The sequence below is a fragment of the Eptesicus fuscus genome, chromosome 6, assembly GCF_027574615.1.
Source record: "Eptesicus fuscus isolate TK198812 chromosome 6, DD_ASM_mEF_20220401, whole genome shotgun sequence".
Classification (NCBI taxonomy): Eukaryota; Metazoa; Chordata; class Mammalia; order Chiroptera; family Vespertilionidae; genus Eptesicus; species Eptesicus fuscus.
The window spans coordinates 73,175,247-73,200,818 of NC_072478.1; the positions used below are offsets into that span (position 1 = coordinate 73,175,247).

The following is a 25,572-nucleotide window of genomic DNA, read 5'->3' on the forward strand; positions in this document are numbered from 1 at the left end:
TACCACACTTATTCTATTGTACAGTGAACCTTTAGAATCACTAGTTGCTTTTTCTTTTCTTTTTTTTTTTTTTTCATTGCTAGTCAACTCCAGAGTTAAGCCTGTGCGGAAACAATCTAAGAAGAGTATTTAATCCTAGCCTGGGATCATCAATAATCTTGACGTTAAAATTTTACTTTCGTTCGCACTCCTTAAAGGACAACAAAAGGGCTTGTTAGAGACCAAAACATGGAAAGGTCACTGGAAACAGAATTCAAAGTCATTGCTCCCAGCCTCTCCTTTGGGGTAGTTAACGGTTCCGGTTTGAAAGAAATCCCTGTCCCTCCGATATGGCTGGGTGGTGTCAGGGGCAGCTCGCCACGGTGAGACCCTGGGCCAGTCCCGGTGCCCCGTCTGCCCGGGCGAGAAGCTGTGAGGTGGGGGCGGGAGTTTCAATATGTCATGGAGCCCCGCCGCCCGCTCGCCAACGCGTCCCCTCCCCCCCCGGCTCCGCGCGGGGCCCGCGAGCTTGGCTCGGACACAGCGGCCCGGAGCCCGCCGCCTTCCGAACCCGCGCCGGGGCTCCGCGCGCCGGGACCTCGGGCCGAGCCCCAGGTGCGCGCGGCAGCCGGGCCCGCCCACCTGCCGTCACGCGCGGCCTCAGCCCCGCCTCCGCCGGCGCCGCACCGCGGGCGGCGGGGTGGGCCTGGCGGCCCAACCCCAGGGCCCTCCTCGGCCTCGCCCTCTAAGTCAGGCCTGCGGCTGCGGCAGGGCCGCTCCGGGGCGGGAGCTCGCGAGCAGCTCAGTCGGCGGACCGTAACCCGGCCGGTCCCTCGGTCGGTCGCGCGGCGGAGTCCCAAGGCGCACGCGCGCACGCCCTCCGCGCCCCGCCTCTGCGCGCTTCCGTGTCCCGCGACCCCGCGCCGCGCGCTGGGGGCTGCTGAGGGTGGCATGCGGGACTACGACGAGGTGACCGCCTTCCTGGGCGAGTGGGGGCCCTTCCAGCGCCTCATCTTCTTCCTGCTCAGCGCCAGCATCATCCCCAACGGCTTCAACGGCATGTCCGCCGTGTTCCTGACCGCGACCCCCGAGCACCGCTGCCGGGTGCCCGGCTCCGCGAACCTGAGCAGCGCCTGGCGCAACCACAGTGCCCCGCTGCTCCGGCTGCAGGACGGCCGCCAGGTGCCCCACAACTGCCGGCGCTACCAGCTCGCGGCGATCGCCAACTTCTCGGCGCTCGGGCTGGAGCCGGGGCGCGACGTGGACCTGGAGAAGCTGCAGCAGGAGGACTGCCTGGATGGCTGGGAGTTCAGCCAGGACGTCTACCTGTCCACCATCGTGACCGAGGTGGGTTCCAGCCCCGCGCTGGGACCGAGGGCCGGGGTGTGGGGAGGTCCTTCGCAGTCTTTGAGCTCACGCACTTCACCTGGGCAAAGTGCGTGTTGTTGTCACTCCCATTCCCCCGTCACGCTACACTCTGGTGATGATCGTCCATCCTCCAGCCAGGTGGCTTGGGGACGCTTTGCGCGGTGACTTCCAGCCAGAGATGCCCTCTCACAGAGTATCTGACTCCCCGTCTGTCTGTCCCGATGGCCAGCTTGGGGAGGGAGCCCAGAAGGCCCTGGCGGCCCGCACGAGGTGCTCTAAGGCCCTGAGTGGGCAAAGACCTCCTCTCGTTGGGATGAGAGTGTTGAGGAGCAGATCCGGGGCTTGGGACGAGGGCCCGTCGCCGTTTTTCTGCCAGCCTCTTGGCATCTGTTCGCGGAGAGAGACAAAATGCTCCTTTTCTTTCCTGAACTTTTAAAGTTAAGGGTAGCATGTGTATAAAACTGTTTCTTGCTTCCTTTTCCAGTTACTCCTTCCCCACCCACCCTCACCCCAAAATGACAGTCTGAGCATGCCCTCTAAGGGATTGTTTACTTTTTACCGATAGTTGGTTATCAGCCTGTTAGGATCCATACGTCTGAAGACCCGTGCAGAGTGACTTAATTGACCAGAAATGTTATCACAGAGCATACAGCTGTCGTTCATAGAAGTGGGCGAGAAACCTTTCTCGTTCCCCACCACCTTGGATTTCTTGTTTTGGGGTGGCTTTGTCTATCCCCTGGCCACCCCCTCGTCACTAGAACGGAACGTATAACAAGATGTTCGTGGATGAGTGTGGGTGTGCTTGGCATCTTCCTAAGACACTGGCACTAACTCCTTGGAGTCTCAGCACAACTAAGCAAGCAGGGCAGTGAGAGAGCCCTCCTTGACGGGCGCCAGGACGGCAGGATCCGGGATTTGCAGATTAGGGAAGGCTTCCTGAAAGAGGAGGCCTCTCCGTGAGTCTGGGGTGCTCAGCTCAGCAGATGCAAAGTCTGAAAGAGCAAGAAACAGCCGAGAAGGAAGGCAGAGTTCAGAGGGAGGGGCCTGAAGGGGATCCCCACTGGGATCTCAAAGCTAGTGACATGACATCATCCTGGTGTCCCGAGGTGTTGACAAGAGAGACACTGAATGGAGGTAGCTGACTGTGCTCTGTGGCCCAAGATTCCAGGGAGAATCACAGCCTCCTGTCATCACAGACCCTCAGTCCTAGCCTCACAAGCAGGTCTGTCACCTTCCTGGGAGCCAGGGAGAGTTGTGAAAGCCGGGACTGCCCGTCTGGTGGCAGGCAGAGGCCACGGAGGGAAGCTGTCCTCTACCCAGGAGTCCCTACCAATTCTGCTGCTAGCTGCTCACGGAAAGGGGAAGTCAGAAGAAGCTCGTGGCATCTCCGGGTTTGACCCGGACCCCTGGTATCCCTTGACTCACTCTCGTCACCCGCTCTTGTTGTACTGCCTTCGTCCTGCCCTGGGTTGAGAGCGGTGGTGGTACTGATGAGCTCCTGCCAGAAGGGTCCTTAGCTTAAGTTGCTGCCAATGTCAGCTTTTTCATTTTCATATTTAGCCTGTGTCTTTTACTGTCTTAGCAGTTTCATAAGAGCTGTGTGCCCTTTCACCTACTGACAGGTTGTCCGTCTTTGCTGGGAGGCCAAATTAATGCCTTACTTAGCCCTTTGTTTGAAGATGCTGGAATGCCTGACTTGACATTCAGAGCTGCTTGTGCCTCAAGCTGTTGCAATAACATTCTGACTCCATTTTTCTAAGGCCATTTTTTTTTTTTTTCTTCAATTCGGACCTGGCATGCTGACCACTGCAGCCAGTCCCCAGGTCTGCCCTCGGCCCCACATCGTATGTAGAGGTACACTGATACTGAATTCTTAGTCATTTTTTTTTTCAACAGAAGATGAAAACCTCAGGTCTCCTGTGTGATTTTTGCCTTGGTTGAAATTAAAGTGTGTATGTGTAAGTACTAAAGTTGGTGTTGGATTTACATCTTTGCTTCTCCTGCAGGTCCTAACATGATGCTGGATACAGAGTGTGGGTACTCAGGAAAATGGTTGTTGAATGGATTAATGAATAATTTAAGAAATATTTTCTAAAGTTTGAGAATTGAGGAGGAAAAGGATAATTTAATTCACAGAAGGGAAATTTGAGAGTGATTGAAAAGCATTGACTGAAATATTTTAAAGGAAATGTAACCTCCCATCCCACGGACTGGGGCACGTGGCAAGGGATTGGGCTTGGCGGAAAGAAGGGGACACTGTGACATGAGATCGCTCTCCCACGTTTCGGGAACAGTTTGGTGGTCCACATGCTTCCAGACTGGCCCCTTCTCCGGCCCCTCAGTCATCCCTGGAGTTGGGGAGTCAGCCACCCCACCTTGCTGTGCTGCTCCAATCCCGGAGTGCTTCTTGATTCAGGACTGCCCCCTCCTCTGAGAACCTGGGTGGTTTCTGACACTGCCTGGGCCTCCTGCTTTTTGGTGTCTCCATAGCCCAGTCTGCAGCCAGAAAAACTCCTTTAGAAACGTCTAGCTCTTACACCCATGAGTTGGAGTCTGTTCAGCCAAGGCCTGGCCGTCCTCTTTGTCCCCTTGCCTTCTGCCTGGCTCTGCTGCCCAGGAGCCCCCTGCCCCAGCCCTTGGCAGCACTGTGACTTTCTCCCTGTTGTCCCAGAAAGCTTCTTTCTCTGGACTAGCTTTTCTGTCAGCCGTATGTCACACACAGATAGTCTTGTAAGGTAGGAGAGCCCCCACTGTTATCCACAAGCCACGTCTCCTGAAGGAAAGGCCACATCACCCGGGGATGTGGGGCTGGGCTGACTCTGGGTGGCCAGTCGGGACAGACCTGGAGCTTGTGCCTCACCGCTATGCCCCTGCTGACTCAAGGGGAGTACAGACCCTTACCCCTGTTGGTAGCTCTGGAAAACCAAAGAAGACCCTTGCTGGGTCCCCTGAGGCCCCCTGTGTGCATGCAGTCATAGCAGACCCACGTGGCCCCGAGTGACCAGATTGAGCCCCTCTCTAGATGGCTGAGAACCCACACTCTGGGTCAAAGTTCTGACAATTGACTCAGGGAAGGGGCTGAGGAAGCAAAGAAAATCTACTCTAGAGATCAAAGTTCAGGGTTCATCTGGGCTTTGGGCAGCCAAGCCCAAAGGATTCTATGATGTTGGAAGATTCACAGCCCTTTTTTTTTCATCTGTTCACTCACTCACCCATCTACCAAACAGCTACTGAGCCTCACCTGTACAGGGCACTGCCAGGCATTATAGAGGTTATGGTAGCAGATTCTTCTCCTTGCCAGCCTCGGGGCAAGGATTTGTCATTAATTGCAGCAGGAAGCCGAACTAAATGTGTATAGGAATACGTGGCATTCAGCAACAAGTGATTCTTACCAATGTATTTGACCGTTGAAGCAGTCAGGCTAGGTACATCTCAGGGAAGAGCTTCTGCCCCATGGGCACAGACCCTGTATCTTTTTCCCCTCTAGCCAACTCACAGGCAAGAACATTTAGTTCTAGGTAAGAACATTTAGAATCTATTTTCTATAACCAAGAAGCAGCACCAATTACATACTACATACAAGAAACATACTTCTCTCTCTTAAAAATTTTAACAACTCTGTTGAGGTATAAGTGACATGAACTGTATATAGCTAAGTGTGCAATATGAAAACTTCCATGGATATGAAAGGGTTACCAGGATATGAAAGGCTTACCAGGAAGGATAGCTAGTCTAGGCCCAATGCCAGGATCGCTCTCAGATTTTTTCAGGTTGGGTCCTCAGACACTCCCCTTTCATAGCTCATCCAGCAGAGGAGTCACGATCCCAGACTCAGGACCTGAATCCTAAATCCACACCTTTAGTCCTAACATTGATAGCAGTTATTCACAGCCAGTACAGCCCATCCAGTGCACCAAGTGGAGGCGTCAGTGAGCTGGTCTGGAGCTGCTTTAGTCATGGCTCGGGGAGCCAGGAGCTCAGTGTAGGAACACTGGATTCCTCTGTGCATATCATCCCACCCCTTCTCATCCCACCCCTCCTTCCAAGGAGGATTCAGGCCAAATTCTAAGGCCACTGCAGACCAAGACCAGTTGACAGGTGAGTGGATAGGTTGGCGAGTTGGGACCTAGACCGTGCCTGCCCCTGTGATCATTTTTTGAGACCTATTACCTGTCCTGACCCTACACACAGCCCGCCCCCCCCCCCTCCATGTGACCAATAGGAAGTGTTAGCCCATGTTTGCCTTTGGAAGGCCCAAGCCAGGCCCTGAGAATTGTCAAGAATTGTTAGTGGTGGATTGAGAGCCCAGTTACTCCAGGGAGTTACACACTTGCCCGGAGTAAGGACAGGTTGAACCAAGTGGCAGCTGTGGGAGCTGGAGACATGATCTGGGGATCTATCCCAACATGAGCATTAGTCACCTTGTCTCCTTGCCAGTCCAGATTTCTCTAAAAGCCTATCTATATTGGGGGACCTGACATGGGCTGGGGGGACTATCCAGAACTCACTGCAGAAGCCCCCATGGATTCCTAGTGTAGCTCAGCTATATTAGTCCCTAACCCTCACAAGAGACCGGTTGAGAAACAGCTACTGAGTCTTTATTTTTTCACCTCTGTTGCTACAAACGTAATGCGTGCTAGCTGGGAATAGAGCCCATCGCATTCAAGAGCAGCAATAGCCACCATCTGGCCCCTGAAGCTCTGCCTCACACCCTCCCTAATACCCAGGGACTAGCACCCATCACCGAGTCCCTCAGCTCTCTCTCCCCTGCCGCTCCCGTCCTGACTTTAGCAGCCATGTCTGGAAGGGGGTATCTGGGAACTGGCACCACTGAGGCTGCAGATATAGGAAGGCTGCCATAACCCAAGCGTTCAAGCCTTAGTGTTTTGAAATTCTGACCTCCTGACACCCACCTTACCTGTCTGAAAGCTAGCCTGGAGTTCCTCTAGATACAGGAATTGGAGACCCCCAATTCTCCCCTGGGGTAGGGGTCACCACCCCAATTCTCAGCCCAGCCAAAGTGCCAGAGTGGAGAGCCAGCTGTGTGGCTGAGCCATCCTTATCAACAGCTGCAGGGATTTTTCTTGTCCAGAGTGGGGCTGCTCCTACCCCTCTAAGGGGCCCGGAGACTGTGCACACATTGCCCAGTAGAGCAGAGAAGTAGACTTGTTTTCCCTCTGTCACTTAGCCTGGAAGACACGCTTTGTTCTTGGGAGCCACACATTCCCGCTGCTTCTCTGTGTTGCTGGGGAGCCTGCAGACTCCATGGAGGGCAGGCCAGCAGCCTGGCGTCAGGCAAGCAAGAATGCTCTGGCAGGTGGCCTGCTTGGGGACTGCAGAGCGCCATCTCTCTGTTTCTGGGAAACATTTTCCTGGGAACCACCAAGCTTCCTGTTTTGGCTTTTCTTCCTCCTCTTGGCTCCTGGTTAGGCTGGAGCGACCTCACATCTGAGAGTTCAGCTGCTTCCCCAAGCCCGCAGACCTCTTTTTACGGTAACCATAGGCAAAACTACATATTGGGTGCTGGGAAACTCAAGCCATGTAGCCTGTTACCTACCCCAACCCTTGTTTTACAAAAATCGAAAGTAAGGTACAACTGAGGAGGGAAATCTTGTCTGAGGTTGGATAACCAGTTAACAGTAGACTAGAAGCTAAACCCCAGTTTCCTGACATCCAGCTCAGAACTCTTGGCTGTAATCAGGGCTAGTGTTAATGCAGCATCAGGGATCCCAGCTCTAAATATCACCAGAAGGTCCGAGAAGTCATTGGCCCAGGGTGGGGACCTGAGCGGAGCTGAAGGAACAGGTCCAGATGGTGCATTTCAGGCCCCCTGGCCTCTGTTCCTTGCCGGATGGATGCCTTGACCCTTAGAGCCCCAGAGCCCTGCTCAGAACCACGCCCGTGCCATCCTGCCAATGACCCAAACCCCACTGAGAGGGTTCCCTGCCCGTCCACAGCCCTGGGCTCTGCCCAGATTCTTCAAACTGACCACGAGAGGCCTTGCCTTCTCTTGGATTGGAACATGGGCAGAGTACTTGTTCCCTGCCGCTCCCTTCCTCGAATTAGAAGCAAAACAATGGGGCTCAAAGCTATGAAAAACCAGACGGGGAGGGAGCCCAGTCTCCATGTGAGGGGAGCCTGCTCCCTGCCTTGTTGCCCAGGTCAGCCATTGCTGCCTAAACAGACTCACACCCACATAGTCATGTAAACGGAGCGCAGGAATGCAGGATGTTCTGATTTCATTTTCCAGGAGAGTTTAAACTTAAAACATTTTCAATAGAAGTGAGTGATACATCCCTTTGCTCCTCTTACAGTGGAACCTGGTGTGTGATGACGACTGGAAGGCCCCGCTCACGGTGTCCTTGTTTTTCGTGGGTGTGCTGATAGGCTCCTTCATTTCGGGGCAGCTCTCAGACAGGTAAGGTGGGTGTCTGTCTCCTGCAGAAGTAGGGGGCCCCAGCACTGAGTAAGGAGTATGTGTGTGCCTGGCCCATGACTTCAAGTGCTTTCAGCCCAGGGCCTTGCATTTTAAAAGAAAGGGAAGCCTGATCTATAGTACGGACACCACACCAAGTAAAGAGAGCCAGCAACCTCCTCTCCCTAATTCTTGTCAAACAAAACAACCTGAGCTGAGTGTATCCATGCAGGATCAGCTGGATTTGACCAGGAAATATGCCATGATTTATTTCTGCACTAGTCTGGCTGTCCCTCCCCAGGTGAGCATGACTCTTTCATCTTCCCAAGCATGGGAGAGGTAGACAACACACACACACACACACACACACACACACACACACACTGTATTGTAGGTCTTAAGGCGTACCATGGATGGCTGTTACTGTATTCGCCAAACCACTGCTTTCTCTACAAGGTAAGAGGAGATATCAGTAGCCAATAGGACGTGATAGGCAGAACGTGTGTCCACAGGACTGATGCCCCTTAGCTAAGAGGCCTGTGGTTATGGCCCTTACTTCACAACAGGCAGAAAATGCGCTATTTTCACCCATAATCAGATTATTTATGGAATTCCAAGGCTGTTAACTCAAGGTCCATTCATGACTTAGGGAGTTCATGTACTCTTGACATTACAGGCACAATTTTAGAGATTACATGTGAGCATTTAGAGAGGTCCGGAGTTTCTGTGACGTTTGCAGAGGGGTCCATTATGTTATCTCCCTACCCCAGAGCTGTGGGGTCTGTTGGAGAAGCCCAGGGCAAGTAGAGTGGCCTTCAGCAAAGTCCTGGGCTGCACTGTGTCACCCAGTGGAGAGGAGTTCCAGCATCGTCCCAGCTGGTTGGGGCCTCGAATAGAGAAGCTCAGGATTAGACTGTCCTATTACATAAGAACAAAGCCATTTCATTCTGTAGCACTGATTCAGGGTGATCTGTTGACATGTTTACATCTATGGATTATTGTTCTTAACTGAGGAATCTTTACTCATGAAAAAATACATGCATTTCTCACTAGATTTGTCTTTTCCAGAATATCATCCAGCGATTTAAAAAAAAAAAAAGGACAAATTCCTGTAGTGGCCAGTGAGCATTAAGAGTTAAGTAGGCCATCACCATTGACTGGTGATTCCAGACGAGCCATAGACACTTGTCCTTTTGGGGGAAGGTCCTATGCTTCCCCATAGCCTTCATCTAGCAACAAACATCCGCTGATTACCGATACATATTTAACAAACACATGGAACTTAGTATGTGCCAAACACTCTTATGAGCACTGTACTGAGTGAACAATAATACTGATGTAATCTTCATAACGCTGTGAAGCAGGAAGTATTAGCATTCTCATTTTACAGATGGGGAAAATAAAACCCAGAGGAGTGCAGGGACTTGCCCCAGTGTCACACAGCCAGCAAGTGGCTGACCTGGGATTTGGGCCCAGGTAGTCTTGATCTTCTGTGTTGCGTGAGCCCTGCTCTTCTGGAACTCGCCTCCGAGCAAGGCAGAATGTCTTAAACAACTAGCGGAGGGGAGCACTTATTATCCTCGGTGGTAGTAAGTGATACCGAGGAGATGTGCAGATGCTAAGAGAGTCTGACAGAGAGGGCCAGGAGAGGCTGCCCCGAGGAGGCAAAGCATGCACTGGGAGTTGAAAGATGAGTAGAAATTAGCCAGCTATGGGAATGGAGGGAGGAAAAAGCATTCTGGGTGCAAGAGAGCAGCATGAACTTAAGCCTAGACTAAAGAAAAGGCATAATAGCATGTGTTAGAAATTGGAAAAAAAGTCCTCCGTGGTGGAGACGTGGAGAGTGGTTAGAGATGAGCAGTGAGGCAGGCAGAGGCCCAAGCAGAAGAGCAGATGGGAGTAGCAAGTGATAGTTAGGAGCTTGGACTTTAGTCATAGAGCATTGGGGAGCCATTGAGAGTGTTTTAAAGCAGGAGTATGACATAATCAGATTTGCAATTTTTAATAGATTATGTGATAAACTTTGTGGAGAAAGGATTGAAGGGGGAAGCAAGAGAGGGATTGTGGAGAGACTGACTAAGAGGTTAACACAATAATTTATGCAGGAGATGGTGGTGGCTTGGACTAGACTGCAGGTAGTATAAATGGGGAGGAGTGGTAGGAGGTAAAGCCAACAGGACTTGGCTATGGGTTGGATGAGGGAAATGAGGAGAGGACCGTTTCTGGTCTACACAACCGGATAGGTGACAGTACCCTTCTCTAAGACAGATAACTCCGGGAGAGGGGAAGATGGTGAGTTCAATTTGAGCATACTGAACTTGGGGTGATGATGAGACTCCTAAGTGGAGGAATTAAGTATGCAGTTGGACATATGGACATAGTGCTCCATGAGAGGTTTGGGCTGAAGAAGCACATTTGGGAATTATCAGCTCATAGAACCCTCATCACAGCCCCAAACATGGATGGGATTACCTGGCAAGAATGTAGAGTGAGAAGAGGGGACTGAGCTTAGAGGCTCTCCAAGTGGGAAATACTCTCTCTCTGAGTTGAGTGGCAGCTGAGACTCAGAGTAATTACTTCGATATAAACAGGGAGAAGATACCCCAAGCTCAGAGTTGAAACTCAGTGCATTTTTCTAGATCAACTGTGTCATGGGTTAGGCAGGTCTTTGTGGGATAGCCTAAGGACCTGACGGCCGTGTAACACCCTGATTACCTGAGGAAAGTGTTTAAGTTCCAAAGGATCATCCAAGTAAACAGAAATAAATGTAATGAATATCTTAAGGACTACATTAGTCTTTAGAAGTGCTAGTACAGTGTTTTTCAAAACTTAAAAAAAAAATTGTCAGCAGACTTCTTTTAAGTAGGATCATTTGAATCCAGTAAATGAAATAGCTAGAAATACGGCTGTTCTGGTTGTAGCCCATACCGTCAGCCCTCAGCACCACCCCTCAAGCTTGTCTGCACCCCCACGGGAGGCCCAGGGCTCTGTAGAGTGGACAGTTTCTCTTCTCATTACCTCTAAGTCAACCATTTCAAAACCTAAGTCAGACAAATTACCTAAGTGCAATAGATTCATTACCTCAACTTGTCTAGGATACCAGTATTAACTTTTTATGTAGGACAAAGGTTTAACCTTCATGAATAAGTAAGGCTGAAATTCAAGAGCAATACAAATAATCTTGGGGTCAGAGACATAGAAGCATCGAACAGACTGTCAAACCTCAGAGGGAAGGCAGGGGAGGGTGAGAGGGGAGGTAAGAGATCAACCAGAGGACTTGTATGCATGCATATAAGCATAACCAATGGACACAGACAGTAAGGGGGTGAGGGCATGTGTTGGAGGGTGGGAGCGGCCGGGGAGAGGTCAATGGGGGGCGGGGAAGTGGGAGGAGACATAAGTAATACTTTAAACAATAAAGAATTTAAATTTTAAAAAGTCTTGGATTGTTAAAGCCTTTTATCTGGCATTGAGTTAGTTTTATGTGCATGAATTATGAGAGGCACAACCCTGGGAAGAAGTAGACTGGTATTTCCTGGTTTTGTAGGCATGTATATGTTTGATGTTTTGTTGACATATTTTTTTTTATTTATTTTACTTTTTTGTTGACATACTTTAAACGTGAGTGTTTCTGGGCCCAACCCGGACTGCCAAGGGGCTGGTGCTCTGTCAGGGTTCCCTGGATCTTTCTCTTCCCCATCATCCCAGGAAGCCCTTGGGCGGGAAAGGCAGAGAAGGCAGAGATGGAGGTTACAGCTCTGCCTGCAATAAGGGGCTGCCCTTGGACGGCCAGTGGGGTGCTCTGTATCAAGAAAAGGCCGGAAGTGGGTGGGGGAAACAAGGTCTCCTTCTACTGTCAGGGTTTCCCACCTTCACACTATTGACGTTTTGAGCCAGAGGATTCTTTGTTGTGGGGTGCTATCCTGGGCTTTTTAGGATGTCTAGATCATCTCCGGCCTCTGTCTACGACTATATGCCAGTAGCACTAGCCACCACCACCCCAAAACAAACAAACAAATAAAACAACCCCCATCGCAGTAAGTAGAAGCACCAGCTCTTCAATGTGGCTGCAAGGCCTGTGCAGTGTAGGTCCTGCCCACTCTGCAGTCTCCTGGTGAGCAGCTGACTCCAGCCACAGTTGTGTGTTCTCCTCTTAACCAACCTGCCTCCAGGGCCTTCCTTGACCTTGCAGGCTAACTCAGGGTCCCTGGTTTACATTACCCTGGTTCCTTGTGCCTTGTGCCTTGTGCCTTTCCTTCAGAGTACCTATCAGAAATTGCTAAATAGCCCTAGCTGGTTTGGCTCGGTGGATAGAGCGTTGGCTTTTGGACTAAAAGGTCTCAGGATTGATCCCGGTCAGGGCCCATGCCCAGGTTGCAATCCCCTATAGGGGGCATGCAGGAGGCAGCCAGTCAGTGATTCTCTCTCATCATTGATGTTTCTATGTCTCTCTCTCCCTATCTCTTCCTCTCTGAAATCAATAAAAATACATGTATTTTAAAAATTGCTAAATAAAAGGTGTTCTCATGTAATTAATGGTCTCTTCGCTATATTGTGAATATCATTGGAAGCTTGGTCCCTATCCTTACTCCCCCTTGACAACAAGTACTTTTCTTTAGGGCCTCATCTCAGTGTCCCATCATCAGGGAGACCTTCCCTGAATGCCTACATCCCCAGCCCCTACCCCCAGTCCAGGGTAGGTTCCTTTGTTGTACCCTGGGGGACCTGGGTGCTGATCCTTCAGTGCACCTACCTTAGTGTGTAACCGTACTTTCAGTAATGTGGTTATTTGACTAAAATGTGATCACTGCCCAGTTAGGTAGCTCACTTGGTTGAGCATTGTCCTGTGCACCAAAAAGGTTGCAGGTTCAATTCCATTCAGGGCACATACCTAGGTTGTGGGTTCTATCCCAGGTTGGGACACGTACGAGAGGCAACCGATTAATGTTTCTCTCTCACATCAATGTTTCTCTCTCTCTCTCTCCCTTCTCTCTCTCTAAAAATCAATAAAAAAATATCCTAGGGTGAGGATTTTTTAAAGTGATCACTGTCTATTTCACTACCTATCCTATATAATAAAAGCCTATTATGCTAAGTGGTCATCCATTCATCCAATCAAAGCATAATATGCTAATGATATGCTAAGGCTGCTCAACTGCTCACTATGATGTGCCCTGACCACCAGAGGGCAGACAGTCGACCAGTCACTATGACATACACTGACCACCAGGGGGCAGACGCTCTGACTGGTAGGTTAGCTTGCTGCTGGGGTCCGGCCAATCAGGACTGAGCAAAACGAGCCAGACATGCCCTGGAGCCCTCCTGCGGTCCCTCCCTGGCTGGCCAACCTCCCGTGTCCCTCCCCAGTCCCAGTCATGTACCAGTAGGGTCCCTCGGCCTGGCCTGCACCCTCTCCCAATCTGGGCCCCCTCAGGGGATGTCCAAGAACCGGTTTCGGCCTGATCCCGCAGGCCAGGCCGAGAGATCCCACTGGTGCACAAATTCGTGCACCGGGCCTCTAGTAAACTATAAGCTCCTTGAGGGCAGAAACAGCATCTTTTTATTTTTTAATAAGCATCTTTTTTTTGGGACCACCCTGGTGCCCTTGCTGCACATTGGTCCTGTGGAGGGTGGGAGGATAACAGCATAGGGACTGGGAGACTGGTACCCTAGCAGTACTGTCCACGACCAGTCCCTGAATGGTCCTGGAGAAAGCTCCTCTTGGTGGAGCCCCTTCCTACCGCCTTCTCACTGCTGGTTCCTTCACTCTGCTTTCTTTCCCAGGTTTGGTCGGAAGAACGTGCTGTTTGTGACCATGGCCATGCAGACAGGCTTCAGCTTCCTGCAGATCTTCTCCAAGAACTTTGAGATGTTTGCCGTGCTGTTTGTCCTTGTAGGCATGGGCCAGATCTCCAACTATGTGGCAGCGTTTGTCCTGGGTATGGCCATCAAATTGGAGTTGAGTACTTGATCCTGTGTTTCACCATCATCTCACCACCCACTTTCTGGAGACATCTGTGATGTCCCTCAAGGGGAAGTGGTCTCTGGCAACACCAACCAGGGCTTCTTGGAGAACCCAATTTGTAGGCAGGGAATCTGAGTCCACCAAGTACCCAGCCTTGGGTCCCCAGCAGCACGTAGCCTAACTGCTGTATGCCAGTTCTCTTCGGGCCTCCGAGGTGTGGCTCCTTGGTCTTATTAGGACTTGACAGCCGTTTTACCCAAGATCCTCCATCCAGCAAAAAGGGCCTGCCACTGCCCAGGGCTGAGGTAGCTAAGGAAAGAGGGAAGTATGACATGAGGAACAAAGGCCAATGAAGAAATGGCCTCCTGCAAAACACCGGCCAGTGATGTTGACTGGCAAGAATGAATTGGTAGGATCAGGCTTTCATCATGTGACCTTCGGGTTTTAATTAAGAATTCACACTGCGGGACTTTTGCCTTTCTCACTGAAGTTACCAGTCTCACTGTTTGGAGGAATCTAACTCTAGCGTATTGGTCTTTCGGTTGTACTGTTGAAAGGATTATTTCTTTCTCTTCACAGTTAAAGGAATATTTTTTCCTTAAAGGATAACAGTCAGCCTGTGCAGTCTTAGTAATGACTTCCCCTTTAATGAATTCTTCCTCCTGTGAGGATTACATTTTGAGGCCTAATGTGGCATCTTTAACATATGGCTTCAGGAAGTGATGAAATTTTCATGAGAGAACTGTCACCGAGAGGCCACAATGAGGCACGCCCAGCAGATAGTCAGACGGGGCTGAGTTCAGAATCCCATCCCTCACGAGGGCTTAGAAACTTAGAAATAATTCTGGCGGCTTTCTTGCCTTTATGTTGACAAGAGAAGATTAATAGGGAAATAACCTAAATTAAAATGCTAACATGACTCCTCCCTTGCTTTGAACAGGAACAGAAATTCTTGGCAAGTCCATTCGCATTATATTCTCTACGTTAGGAGTGTGCATATTTTATGCAATTGGCTACATGCTGCTGCCACTGTTTGGTTACTTCATCAGAGACTGGCGGATGCTGCTGCTGGCGCTGACGTTGCCCGGGCTGCTGTGCGCAGTGCTCTGGTGGTGAGTATGCCCTGGGGTAAACACCAACTGGGTATCTTCCGTCTTCCACCTGGCTTCACTAGGGGGCAGCAGCAACCCACAAATCCCTATTTGGGCTCCCAGAGACAGGAAGTGTAAATTACGGTCAAATGTTGTTCTCAGCCAAGTTGTTGGGGGTGCGGGGAGGGGCAGAAATGTCTCCCTTTTCAAAACTTCAGTTCTTGACCTCACAACCCTTTCGTGCTGATACATCAGTATGGCAAAAGCCTCTCTCAGCCACACACAAAGGAGAGAATGAGGGTCAGCTCACCACTAAATCTCCCTAAACCTGTTGTTAACACCTCAGGAAGTGGTGCTGTGAATATCTTCATGGCTTTTTGTGGGTTGTTTTTTTTTTGCTTTTGTTGCTGGACAACTAGCACACTTTTAAAACATATATAAGATGCCGTCAAGTGTGCTAATGTTGCTAAGGGTGTGAAAGTGCTCACAAAATTCCAATCATAGGGGATTGAAGAGGTAAAAGAAGTATTGTTGATTTGGATAAACGAAAAGCAAAAAGCAGTGAACTGCTGACAATATTTCGGAGACAGTGATATGTGAAAAAGTGAAGATGCTGCATACCTACTTCCTGTCAGACACCCATGGAACTAGTGCTGAAAGGGATTCCATTAAGGCTAGTAGGGTGTGGTTGGATCAATTTAAGAAGTGTTTGTTTATAGATTAAACAGTACATGTAAGAAAGGTTAAAACAGAATCATTTAGGGATTTGGAATAGATTAATTCAATTTACATTATTTCTAATGGGGGGAAATGATTCAGTTTTCCAACAAATCCCATCTCAAACAGCTTTCCAAAATGAATTAAGTTCAAGAACAAAGGTCCCGCTGTATTTGTAAGTTACTTTAGAATGTTGTGTCCACACTCAGAAAAGCCAAAGACAAAACAAAATCTCCAGACATCAGTGGGCTTGTTCCCAGCCCCGTGCTGGGTTATTCAGCGTTCAGGGAGAGGAAGAAGGAGCATCTTCCCTGAGAGATGAGCATCTTCTCTGCGAGATGATGGGGTCCTCCCTGACCTCCAGGAAGTTATCCGTCTACAGACTAGACAGCTAAGGCCCTGCTTCTGGCTGTGTGTTGCCGCCACGGCTCCATGACACAGGCACGGGGAGAAGAGGAAGAGCAGTGGAAGCGAGAGTGCCCAGGGTGGCTACACAGAAGAAGCCAGGCTCCATCGGAGCCTCCAACACAGAGGAGTTGGACGGGCAGAAAGGAGGCCATTCCTTACCAAGGGAGGGAACACAGCAGAGGGGCTGAGGCGGGAATCGCCCTTTGCAGGTGGGGATGTTGAGAGCACTGCCCCACATGTTGCGAACATTCCAGGGCATTTGGGAAGGGATACAGAGCTCAGCATGGGTCCTGGTCCTGACCCAAGGGCTGGGGCTACCTGGTGAGGTAGAAACTAAGATCCACATACTCTCAAAGCACCCAGATGCCTTAGTAAGTGTAGGTAGAGAGTTTGACACGTCAATTGGGTGAATCCGGTGGAGATGAGGAAAAACTAGAGGCTAAGAGGCCAGTGTAGAAACTTCTGTGGATGCCAGAAACAAGCAGAGGAGTACAGGTGGGCAAGGAGCTGGGCTGGGCGGAGCTCACGCACAAGCCAGGCTTCAGGAGCCCAACTTGCCTGGTCTCCTTAACATCCAGCAGGTGGCACCACTGCTCCTCAGAAATGGAGGTGGCCAGCCAGTGGAGGCATCCCATCATGGTGAGCAGGACTCTCCAAATTTTGTGCACTCCAGTGTACTCGAAAGCTCACACTTCAGGTTCTTATTGGGTGTGGCATGGATCATCTCTTTGCTTCTGACTCGGAAACACCAAATATTCCCCACACCTAGCTCTGGTTCTGAGGCCCCGTTTCCCACCTGGACCCCATTCCACATCTGGTCTGTTAAGCAGGAATGCCTCAGTGAGCTTGCTTCTTGTACTTCAGGTTCATCCCCGAGTCCCCCCGATGGCTCATCTCTCAGGGCCGATTTAAAGAGGCAGAGGTTATCATCCATAGGGCTGCCAAAATCAACGGGATTGTTGCACCCTCAGCCATCTTTGAACCAAGCGAGGTAAGCCCTGTATGGGAGCTAGCTGGTGGGAGGGTCTCCGTGCCATGGTTTGAGGGCAGCATTACAAAGGCCAGAAGCTCAGCCGAGTCACTGTGGCTCAGTGGTTGAGTGTCGACCTATGAACCAGCAAGTCACAGTTTGATTCCTGGTCAGTGCACATGCCCAGATTGTGGGCTTACTAGTAGTCCCCAGTAGGAGGAGTTCTGCAGGAGGGAGCTGATCAATGATTCTCTCTCATCATTAATGTTTCTATCTCTCTCTCTCTCTCCCTTCCTTTCTGAAATCAATAAAAATATATTAAAAAGCCCTAGCTGGTTTTGCTCAGTGGATAGAGCATAGGCCTGCAGACTGAAGGGTCCTGGGTTTGATTCCTTTCAAGGGCACATGCCTGGGTTATGGGGGAGTGCAGAAGGCAGCCGATCAATGATTCTCTCTCATTGATGTTTTTCTCTCCCTCTCCCTTCCTCTCTGAAACAATAAAAATGAAAAATTTCAGAAGCTGAGAAGAAGGTGCTAACTGCCTAAATCTCTTCACCTTTCTTGTGGATTTTAGGTTTTCATACTTTATATACTTCTTTTCTAGGCAATCATATAATCTTATCATTGCTTTTAACCATAAGCACTCTTTATGAGTAAGGGGCTAAGTACTCTCCAATTGTAAAAAAATAATACAGTATGTAAAATATGAAGCAAACACAGTTTTGGAGTTAGAAGTGTTCAATCTCCTCCTGGGGTTAGTTGTTGCGTGACCTTGGAGCCAGGTCCTTTGTGGTGTCCGATCCTTTGCCCTACCCCACCTCCCGGCAAACCCCATTCTCATGCCATGAGTAACCTCCTGGCCCTGCCTGATTCCCGGGTCTTGCTTCTTCCTATTCTCCCAGAGCTTCCACCCTCGGCAGCAGGCAGTTCTCTTCAGTCTCGTGACAGTGAGAAGAGGCCAGACGTTGTCGTTGCTGGCTGCTACAGTTCTGGAATGTGTGTCTGATCTGACAGGACGATAGGGGACCAGCTGTGAGAACAGCCACCAGCAGTCATGCTGAAGTGTGTGGAAGGCACGTTAGAGACACTCGGGACTCAGAGATGCCGAGTGGGGGTTTGGGAAAGAGACCAGTTACACGCAGCAGAGAAGCTGCTGGCGCCCCGCCAGCCCTGCCAGCCTCACAGCCGAGTGGTGGCCCAGCAACCGCTTCCTCCCAGCACAGTCGGAAAGGCCTGTGATGCCAAAGGGCAGGGCAGGAGTGGGTGGCAGAGAGGGCTTTTCAGAGAAGCAGCTTTGGTGGCTTTTCGGTGAGGGGTCAATTTGGGTGAGCCCAGAGTCCCTCTGGCATCCTTGAGGAAATGAGACTATTCAGGGGATCCATTAAGTCTAAAGCTGACCTTTTGTTGAACTGCTAACTCTGGGAAAACAAGCTCCGAAGCTGGGTTTGCTTAAGAAAGAAACATCAGTGTGTTTAGACGTGTGGTTTATTAATGTCCTTGGCTATGCCGAATTTCATAGGAAGTCACCCTGGGTGAAGCTGAGGTCAATTTTCCTGTTTTTCTATCTGAAATGTTTTTGTTTTTGGAAGTAGACCAGAGACTACATGGTATGAAGACTCAAAACATTAATTCTTCTAAAATAGCAGATCAATAAACGACACAGCCAGTTTCTCTCTGACCCAGAGGGCAGGGATCCAGCCTTGGGAAGGAATGCTCAGAGGCCTGCCTGCCTGGAACGTGGCCACTGACCGGGGCGGTGCTGTGAGGGCGCCTCCCTGGGCCAGGGCCTGCCTTGGCTGCACCCCTCAGGGACTGGTTGCTCACTTTCCCTCCTCATTCTTGATACTAACGTGGTACTGACAAGGCCAGGGGAAGCCTTGTGCTGCCCAAGCTGCAGTCACTGTATTTACTCTTCCTTTTAAGAAAGAGACAAAACCCTCCCCAACTCGGAGAGGAAGATGCCAGGGTTTCAGGCATGCTGTTGGATCTCTGAATCTCCGACCTGCTCTCGCTCCTATATTCTTGTCATTTCGTTCCTGCAGCTACAAGACCTTAGCTCCCAGAAGCCGCAGTCCCACAGCATTCTGGATCTGCTCCGAACCCGAAACATCCGAATGGTCACCATCATGTCCATAATTCTGTGGTGCGTAAGTGAGACTGTCGGAGGCTTCCACGCAACGCCTCTGCAGTGGCCGTCATGCCCTTCTCGTTGGCAAATGTGGTTTAGTCCAAAACTGAAAGGCCATGTCATCAGAAAGTAAAAGGGATGTGTCTTGCCATCAAAGAAATGAGCATGTCACAATTCTTTTTTTTTTTTTTACATATTTCTTTTTTTTAAGGTATTTTATTTTATTTTTTTGTTAATCCTCACCCAAAGATATTTCTCCATTGATTTTTTTTTAGAGAGAGTGGAAGGGAGAGGGAGAGACAGAGAGAGACATCGATGTGAGAGAGACACATCAGTGGTTGCCTCTCACACGTGCCCCAACCAGGGCCGGGGCCGGGGATCAAGTCTGCAACCAAGGTATGTGCCCTTGACTAGAACTGGACCCGGGACCCTTCAGTCCGAGGGTCAACGCTCTATCCACTGAGCCAAACTGGCTAGGGCATGATTCTTGATGGAATCTCAGAAAAGGAAATGGAAACTGTTGTGGGGGTTTGGGGGGGGGGGGGAATATGGGACCTTTGAGGATCCCTCCAGGTCCTGAGGCGAATCCTTGCTCGTGCCGGGTCCTAGTTTAGTTGTTCCTGTCCCTTGTGCTTCAGGCAGTGGCTAAGGAAGGCTCTAAGTGAAGACACCATGTTCTTTCAGTTACAGAGGCTGCTGAGTACTTTCTGGGAGTCTGTGCGGAAGCAGGATCCCTCCTTCTGGGATGTTTGGAGAGTGTCCTGGAAGAGGGCCACAGCCTCGATGTCCTTACCAGTTCCTTCTAACGAGGCATTTCACCAAGTGTGTCAGGAAGGGAGTTGATTTGCCGGAGAGCATTTGCTCAGCCGCAGACGCTTGGGGTTAGAGCCACCACCTGATCCTGCTGGGTGAGGAAGGCAGACTTCACCTCAAGTCTCTACAGCTACGAGTCAGCCAGTCTTTGGGCAGCCAGCCATTTTGCTCCCTAGAGATGATGAGTCACCCATTTCCAAGAAATAGCCCAGGATCCCTCAGGGCAATGCCCCTCCCCCGGGATCGGCCTCAGACAGTGCCAGCATTCAGTGTGTGCCATAGACTTGCCAGTCACCCCCACTGTTCACCCGGCACACCTCCAGCTCTGGGTTTCCCAGGAACTCCTGCTCCTGCCCCTTTCCCAGGTTGTACCAGCTGTGGTTTCACCCTGCAGATGAGTCCAGTCTAACCATAAAGGTCCAGTCTGACAGAGAGAATGCCCTGGGCACAGGGATGCCAGGGTGGGGGGTGCGGCCTGCAGATGAGAGCCGACATGACCCTGCCATCAGGAGCTCCCTCTCCTCCCGGAGTAGGTGGTGTTGGGTTCGCTGCTTCTGACCAGCCTCTTCCTGGCTGGTTGCCACAGGGGGTCTGCTCTGGCTCTTTCTCCAAATGCTTTACCATGATCTTATCCTTCCAGTCCTCTCCCACCCCACTTGCTGTCTGCTTCCTCTCACTCCCCAGCTCCTCTGTAGTTGCTGGGTTTGGGGAGGTTCAGAGAGTCGGGAAGTTGGCTTAGTGAGAGCTTCAGCTTAGGGTTTCTAAAGCCGACAGGCAGGTTGGAGATGGGTTTCTTTGTCTTTTCATTGTGTGTGTGTGTGTGTGTGTTGTTGTTGTTGTTTTTACCAAGTAAATCTGTCTCAATTGTATGTCTTTTTGCTGTTTGGGATCCTCTGAAAATACACTGGGCCAGAGACTGTGTTCAATCTGCTGCCCTCCCCTAAGGGTCGTTGTGAAGTCCCTGCATCTATTGCACTTGGAAGGTCCTCTGTTGGTGGCCCCAGGTGGATGCTGCTCCTCCAGCTTTCTTCTGTGCTCTGTTGCAGGATGACCATAGCAGTGGGCTATTTCGGGCTCTCCCTGGACACCCCTAACTTGCACGGTGACGCCTATGTGAACTGCTTCCTATCGGCAGTGGTGGAAGTCCCCGCGTACGTGCTGGCCTGGCTGCTGCTGCGGCACCTGCCCCGCCGCTATTCCATGGCCACCGCCCTCTTCCTGGGCGGCAGTGTCCTCCTCTTCGTGCAGCTGGTGCCCCCAGGTAGGGAGCATGTGCGTCTGCGTCCGGGGTCTTCGCTGAGCCACTCAGCCTCTACCAGGCTGTCTCCCCCAATTCATGAAGGGAATAAAATAATGCCACCACCGCTCACCTGCATATCTGCATTCTTGGCCAAAAGAATCAAGAGAAAGGGTCTTCTGAGACCTGACACTCCTCATGGCCTGGGCTTGTGTGGAGTGGGCAGAGCAGCCAGGGGGTGCTGGCGGTTAGTTTTACTCTCGACTCAAGTTCGTGTGTGCACATTTGTTTTTCTCTGTGGGGGAGCATGAGACTTGGTTGGAAAGCTTTTAAGGAGGACATTCTGAGAACAGGGAAGTGTGTGGAAGGCCGCCTGCCCTATTTTTCAGAATTCTGACTTAGGGGAGTGTCGAAGGTGGTGCCCCTAGTTATTCCTTGACCTTTCCAAACAAGTCTGTGCATGTGCAGACCCACGGGTGTTTGCTGGAATCCTTATGCTTAATCCCTGGATGCCCTGGCCTAGAGGACAATGTAAACACACGTGTCCTCCCAAGATTACTCACCTACTGCTTGTATCTAAGGATAAAAACTGCAATAAAAGGCTAATGAGGCAGGCAGTTGAGGCTGCCTGGTTGCTATAGCTGGGCCGTCCCTTAGCCTTTCACAGCAAACGTTGTGCTGGAGTAACCCATTCATCCTCTCAGTAGTAACAATTTGGAGGGATATCTTGGCTGTAGCCCCTTATCCCACAATAGGAAGCTATAGAAACTGCCAGCCCCACAAAAAAAGGATAAAGTATGTTTGTTTCATACAAAAAAAACAACAAAACCTGAAACTCTCAACAGCAGTGTACCTTGGGTTGGTGCCTTCTCCTACCTTCTTCTCTTTGTTTCTCCAGAGTTGTATTATTTGTCCACCATCCTGGTGATGGTGGGCAAGTTTGGAGTCACTGCTGCCTTTTCCATGGTCTACGTGTACACAGCTGAGCTGTATCCCACCGTGGTCAGAAATATGGGCGTGGGAATCAGCTCCATGGCGTCCCGCTTGGGCAGCATCCTATCTCCCTACTTCATTTACCTTGGTGAGTCCCGTGGGCCGAGGGCACGCGGGAGCGATGGGGCGGAAGCACTGGTGAGCTGGAATGCGAGCTGAAGGCGGCTTGCTAAGGGAAAACACACAGCAAATGGGATCCATCTAATCTTGGATCTGTGCCTGGAGAAGGTTCTTGTCCAGGTGCGTGTGCTGTGGAGAGGCACTGGCTTGTAGCTGAGCCTGAAATTGATCAGAAAAGTAGGGAGTTTTGTTCCTGTTTTAGCTTCCCATCAGCAAACAGAATCCCGCTATCCTAAGAAACTACAGAGTGGCTTAGGGAGCCAATATTCTTAATTGGAGAATCTCTTCTTGGAATCAGAATTTAAAAGGAACAGGGAGAGGGAAAGATGTCATTCAAGAGGGCTGATGAGCTGAATTTGTGCGGCTCAGAGCATGTGACACAGTGGTTTAATTCTGTATGATGGTGCGCCTCCTGCCGTTCTCTGTAGCAGGGCACCATTTTTCTCTTCCTCAAAATCATTTTCTCTTGGCAGCTGCTTTCCCCTGAGCATCCCTTGCTGGCACATCTTTGGGGAGGGGTGCACCCACCTTGAGAGTACCCAGAATGCTTGGTGAACATGCTCCATAGATCTGACAAGCAGAAACACCTTGCTTGGCCTGTAGGCAAATTGAATGGGTTGCAACACATCTGGAGAGGAGGAGGAGGGGGAGCTATTCGTGACCCTGGATGAGTATCCTGCCTTCTTTGGAAACCCAGCATTGGGAAATAGGAATCATAGTCATCATGGCTCCCCTCCCCTCCCCTGCACCATGAGGCACTCCTGGCCCTCTGGGCATGCCGGTGCCAACTCTGGGTTCTGAGACCTGTCTAGGTGCCAGACCCCATCCTGGCAGCTCAGACTAAGGCTGAGAGGGCAGGTGATCCCCGTTAGAGAGTCCTGAGAGCTCAAAGAGATAGAGGGGACCAAGTCTAACTGCACCCTGGCTTGGGGCTCTGTCTGCTTTACCCTAGGTGCCTACGACCGCTTCCTGCCCTACATTCTCATGGGAAGTCTGACCATCCTGACAGCCATCCTCACCTTGTTCCTCCCAGAGAGCTTCGGCATCCCCCTCCCAGACACCATTGACCAGATGCTAAGAGTCAAAGGGTAAGGAGGCCTCCTTCTTCACCATGTTGGCACACTGGGTCTGGGCCTGGCAGAGAGTTCCCCCGAAAGTCCTGCCAGCGCCATGGACTGGTCTAGAGGGTTAGAAATGGCAAGGAGATTACATTCCATCCTCTCTGTCCTGACCCAGATCACCATGTCACCATGTCCATCTCCACAGCAACAGCAGCTCTGGGATAGTGCAAAGACGAGGAGAAACCTTGCAGAATCTGCTGTACGATTTCTTTTTTTCCCTCTAGCGAGATAGCCTCAGTTCTAGGTTTGGTTTGTTTGTTTGTTTTAAGACGGGTGGACATCTTCTTTTAAGATTTGTTACTAACATTTGTTTTGCTTGTGTTGATAGAATAAAATACAGGCAAACTCCAAGCCACACAAGGATGTTAAAAGATGATGAAGAAAGCCCCACAGTCCTTAAAAGCACAGCCTTCTAACAACCTCGAGTGAGTGAGAAAGTGAAGAGGAAACACTGGTCTTGTCAGAAACTGTAGACGCTGAGTCCTTCAGTGACAGGGTCTCTGCTGTTCATTCTGTCGACCCTTTGTCTGACATGCTCGCGGATGGGCACCTGGACTAAGCGCTGCGTGCGGTCCTAGAGCGCCACCCTCCCTCCAGCGACACCGTGGCTGCTGACAGACAACTTCAGAGAAGTCCTAACATATGGTGGATGGGGCACTTCCTAAGAAGTGAACTAGAACCATTGGGATTTAGAAGAATATGAACGGCATCTGCTAAATTTACATTTTAATTTCAGACTTCTTGAAAAGGCCCCCCCTAATAAAACTGGAGGTCTAAATCCCACCCCCTAAATATTTTCTCCGATTCCCTCTAATGGTGCACTTTAGAGGGGAAAAGATCATTTCAGCCTGGCTGGTGTGTTCAATGGTTAGAGCATCAGCCCGCGTACCGAAGGGTCCTGGGTTCCATTCCTGGTCAAGGGCACGTACCTGGGTTGCAGATTCAATCCCCAGCCCTCGTCGGGTTACTTGAGGGAGGCAATCAGTCCATGTGTCTCTCTCACATTGATGTTTCTCCCTCTCCTTCTCTCCCTTTCACTCTCTAAAAATAAATGGAAAAAATATCTCAGGTGAGGATTAACAAAAAGAAATCATCTTATAGGGAGTTTGACTTCTCACACTTCCTCAGTTACAAAGGTTATTAACTGGGATTATTGCTTCCTGAGGGCAGGAGAGCTCGGTGTGGGGAAACCTACAACTAATTAACATGAGGGGACGTAGAGGTAAAGAACACGGGCAAGTGCATGGACCCTGAGCTCTTGGACCACTCAGTGTGATTACTGGGTAGACTTGTTTACATCTGATCAAAGCACTGGGCTGGTCCAGGCCCATAACAAATGCATCCTTGAACCTACTATTGTTTTCATGCCATATGAACCATATGAATCAAACCTCCTGACTATTATGATGTCCATGTATGGTGTGCAGGAGGTGTATCAGTGAGAAAGAGAGGTGAGCAAACTTGTCTCTTCTCTTAAAACTATAATATGGATTTTGTTTGTGTGTTGTTATGTCTTTTTCTCCTTACGTTACTTGATCTTCAGAATAGACTTAGGAAAGACTGGTTCCTTAGTCTCTTGGTTTGTGTCTTTTTTTTTTTTTTTCAACCCAGAATCACTCTGGCAAAGGTCTGCAGTTGCCACTTGTGCAAGGCCTTCCCACTAGCACTCCTGAGTGTGAAACGGATGTCATTGTGTGGGTTCCTTTTGTGACGCCGAATCATGGGGGAAATTACGAAGAAGAAAGTTCAGTCATGTTCACAGTCTTTCAGAACTGCTCACTTCAGTCATGTGACATTGGGAGAGATTTTGTGTTCCATGTAATTGTCCTCTCTTTTCTGATTGTTACCGTGGTATTCCTGCAGCATATGCTTCACCTGGTTAAAAAACAACATTTTTGGGAAAGCTACTGATGTGCCTTGGAAAATGAAGATGTTTTAATAAATAAAATGATTTTTTAAATAATAGCAACTCTCCACAACCTTTATTTCCACAATTTGGTGAGCCATGCCACACCATCACCTGACTTTTCCGTGTCACCTTCGCCTGATTCTCGCAGTGGCTTGTGATGAGCCTCTAGGGCTAAGACTTAATCCCTGTGAGCTAGAAACCTTCCCTCTGCTGACAATGCACTGAGCCAGCCTTCTTACACAGGTGTCTTGGCCTGGTTTCCCCTAAAAGCAGAGCCCGAGCCCGGCCGGCGTGGCTCAGTGGTTGAGCATCAGTCTGTGAACCAGAAGGTCACAGTT

The 25,572-nt window shown here is 50.3% G+C and overlaps 1 protein-coding gene across 3 annotated transcripts; it reads left to right on the plus strand.

Moving 5' to 3' along the window:
• Window positions 1-634: 634 nt before the first annotated feature.
• SLC22A5 (solute carrier family 22 member 5) lies at window positions 635-25,290 on the plus strand. 3 transcript variants are annotated; one of them, XR_008556377.1, is made up of 11 exons: window positions 635-1,326; window positions 7,662-7,765; window positions 13,547-13,701; window positions 14,668-14,839; window positions 16,808-16,934; window positions 18,956-19,056; window positions 20,901-21,115; window positions 21,990-22,172; window positions 23,157-23,292; window positions 23,654-24,776; window positions 24,937-25,290. XR_008556377.1 is itself a non-coding variant. In XM_008142499.3 (10 exons), the coding sequence occupies exons 1-10, from the start codon at window positions 931-933 to the stop codon at window positions 23,739-23,741; spliced, it is 1,677 nt and encodes a 558-aa protein (XP_008140721.1). In that variant the 5' UTR covers window positions 635-930; the 3' UTR covers window positions 23,742-25,290. The 3 variants fall into 3 exon arrangements, 2 of the variants coding, with proteins under 2 accessions (XP_008140721.1, XP_054573788.1); XM_008142499.3 differs by having other exon boundaries at window positions 23,654-25,290; XM_054717813.1 differs by lacking the exon at window positions 16,808-16,934 and having other exon boundaries at window positions 13,547-13,720; window positions 23,654-25,290.
• Window positions 25,291-25,572: the final 282 nt, after the last annotated feature.

Bases quoted from the DNA above. Each gene is read 5' to 3' on its own strand.
- SLC22A5 (XM_008142499.3), top strand. From the start codon at position 931: ATGCGGGACTACGACGAGGTGACCGCCTTCCTGGGCGAGTGGGGGCCC. The intron at 1,327-7,661 runs GTGGGTTCCAGC...CTCCTCTTACAG, and splicing joins TGTCCACCATCGTGACCGAG to TGGAACCTGGTGTGTGATGA. The intron at 19,057-20,900 runs GTGCGTAAGTGA...GCTCTGTTGCAG, and splicing joins ATCATGTCCATAATTCTGTG to GATGACCATAGCAGTGGGCT.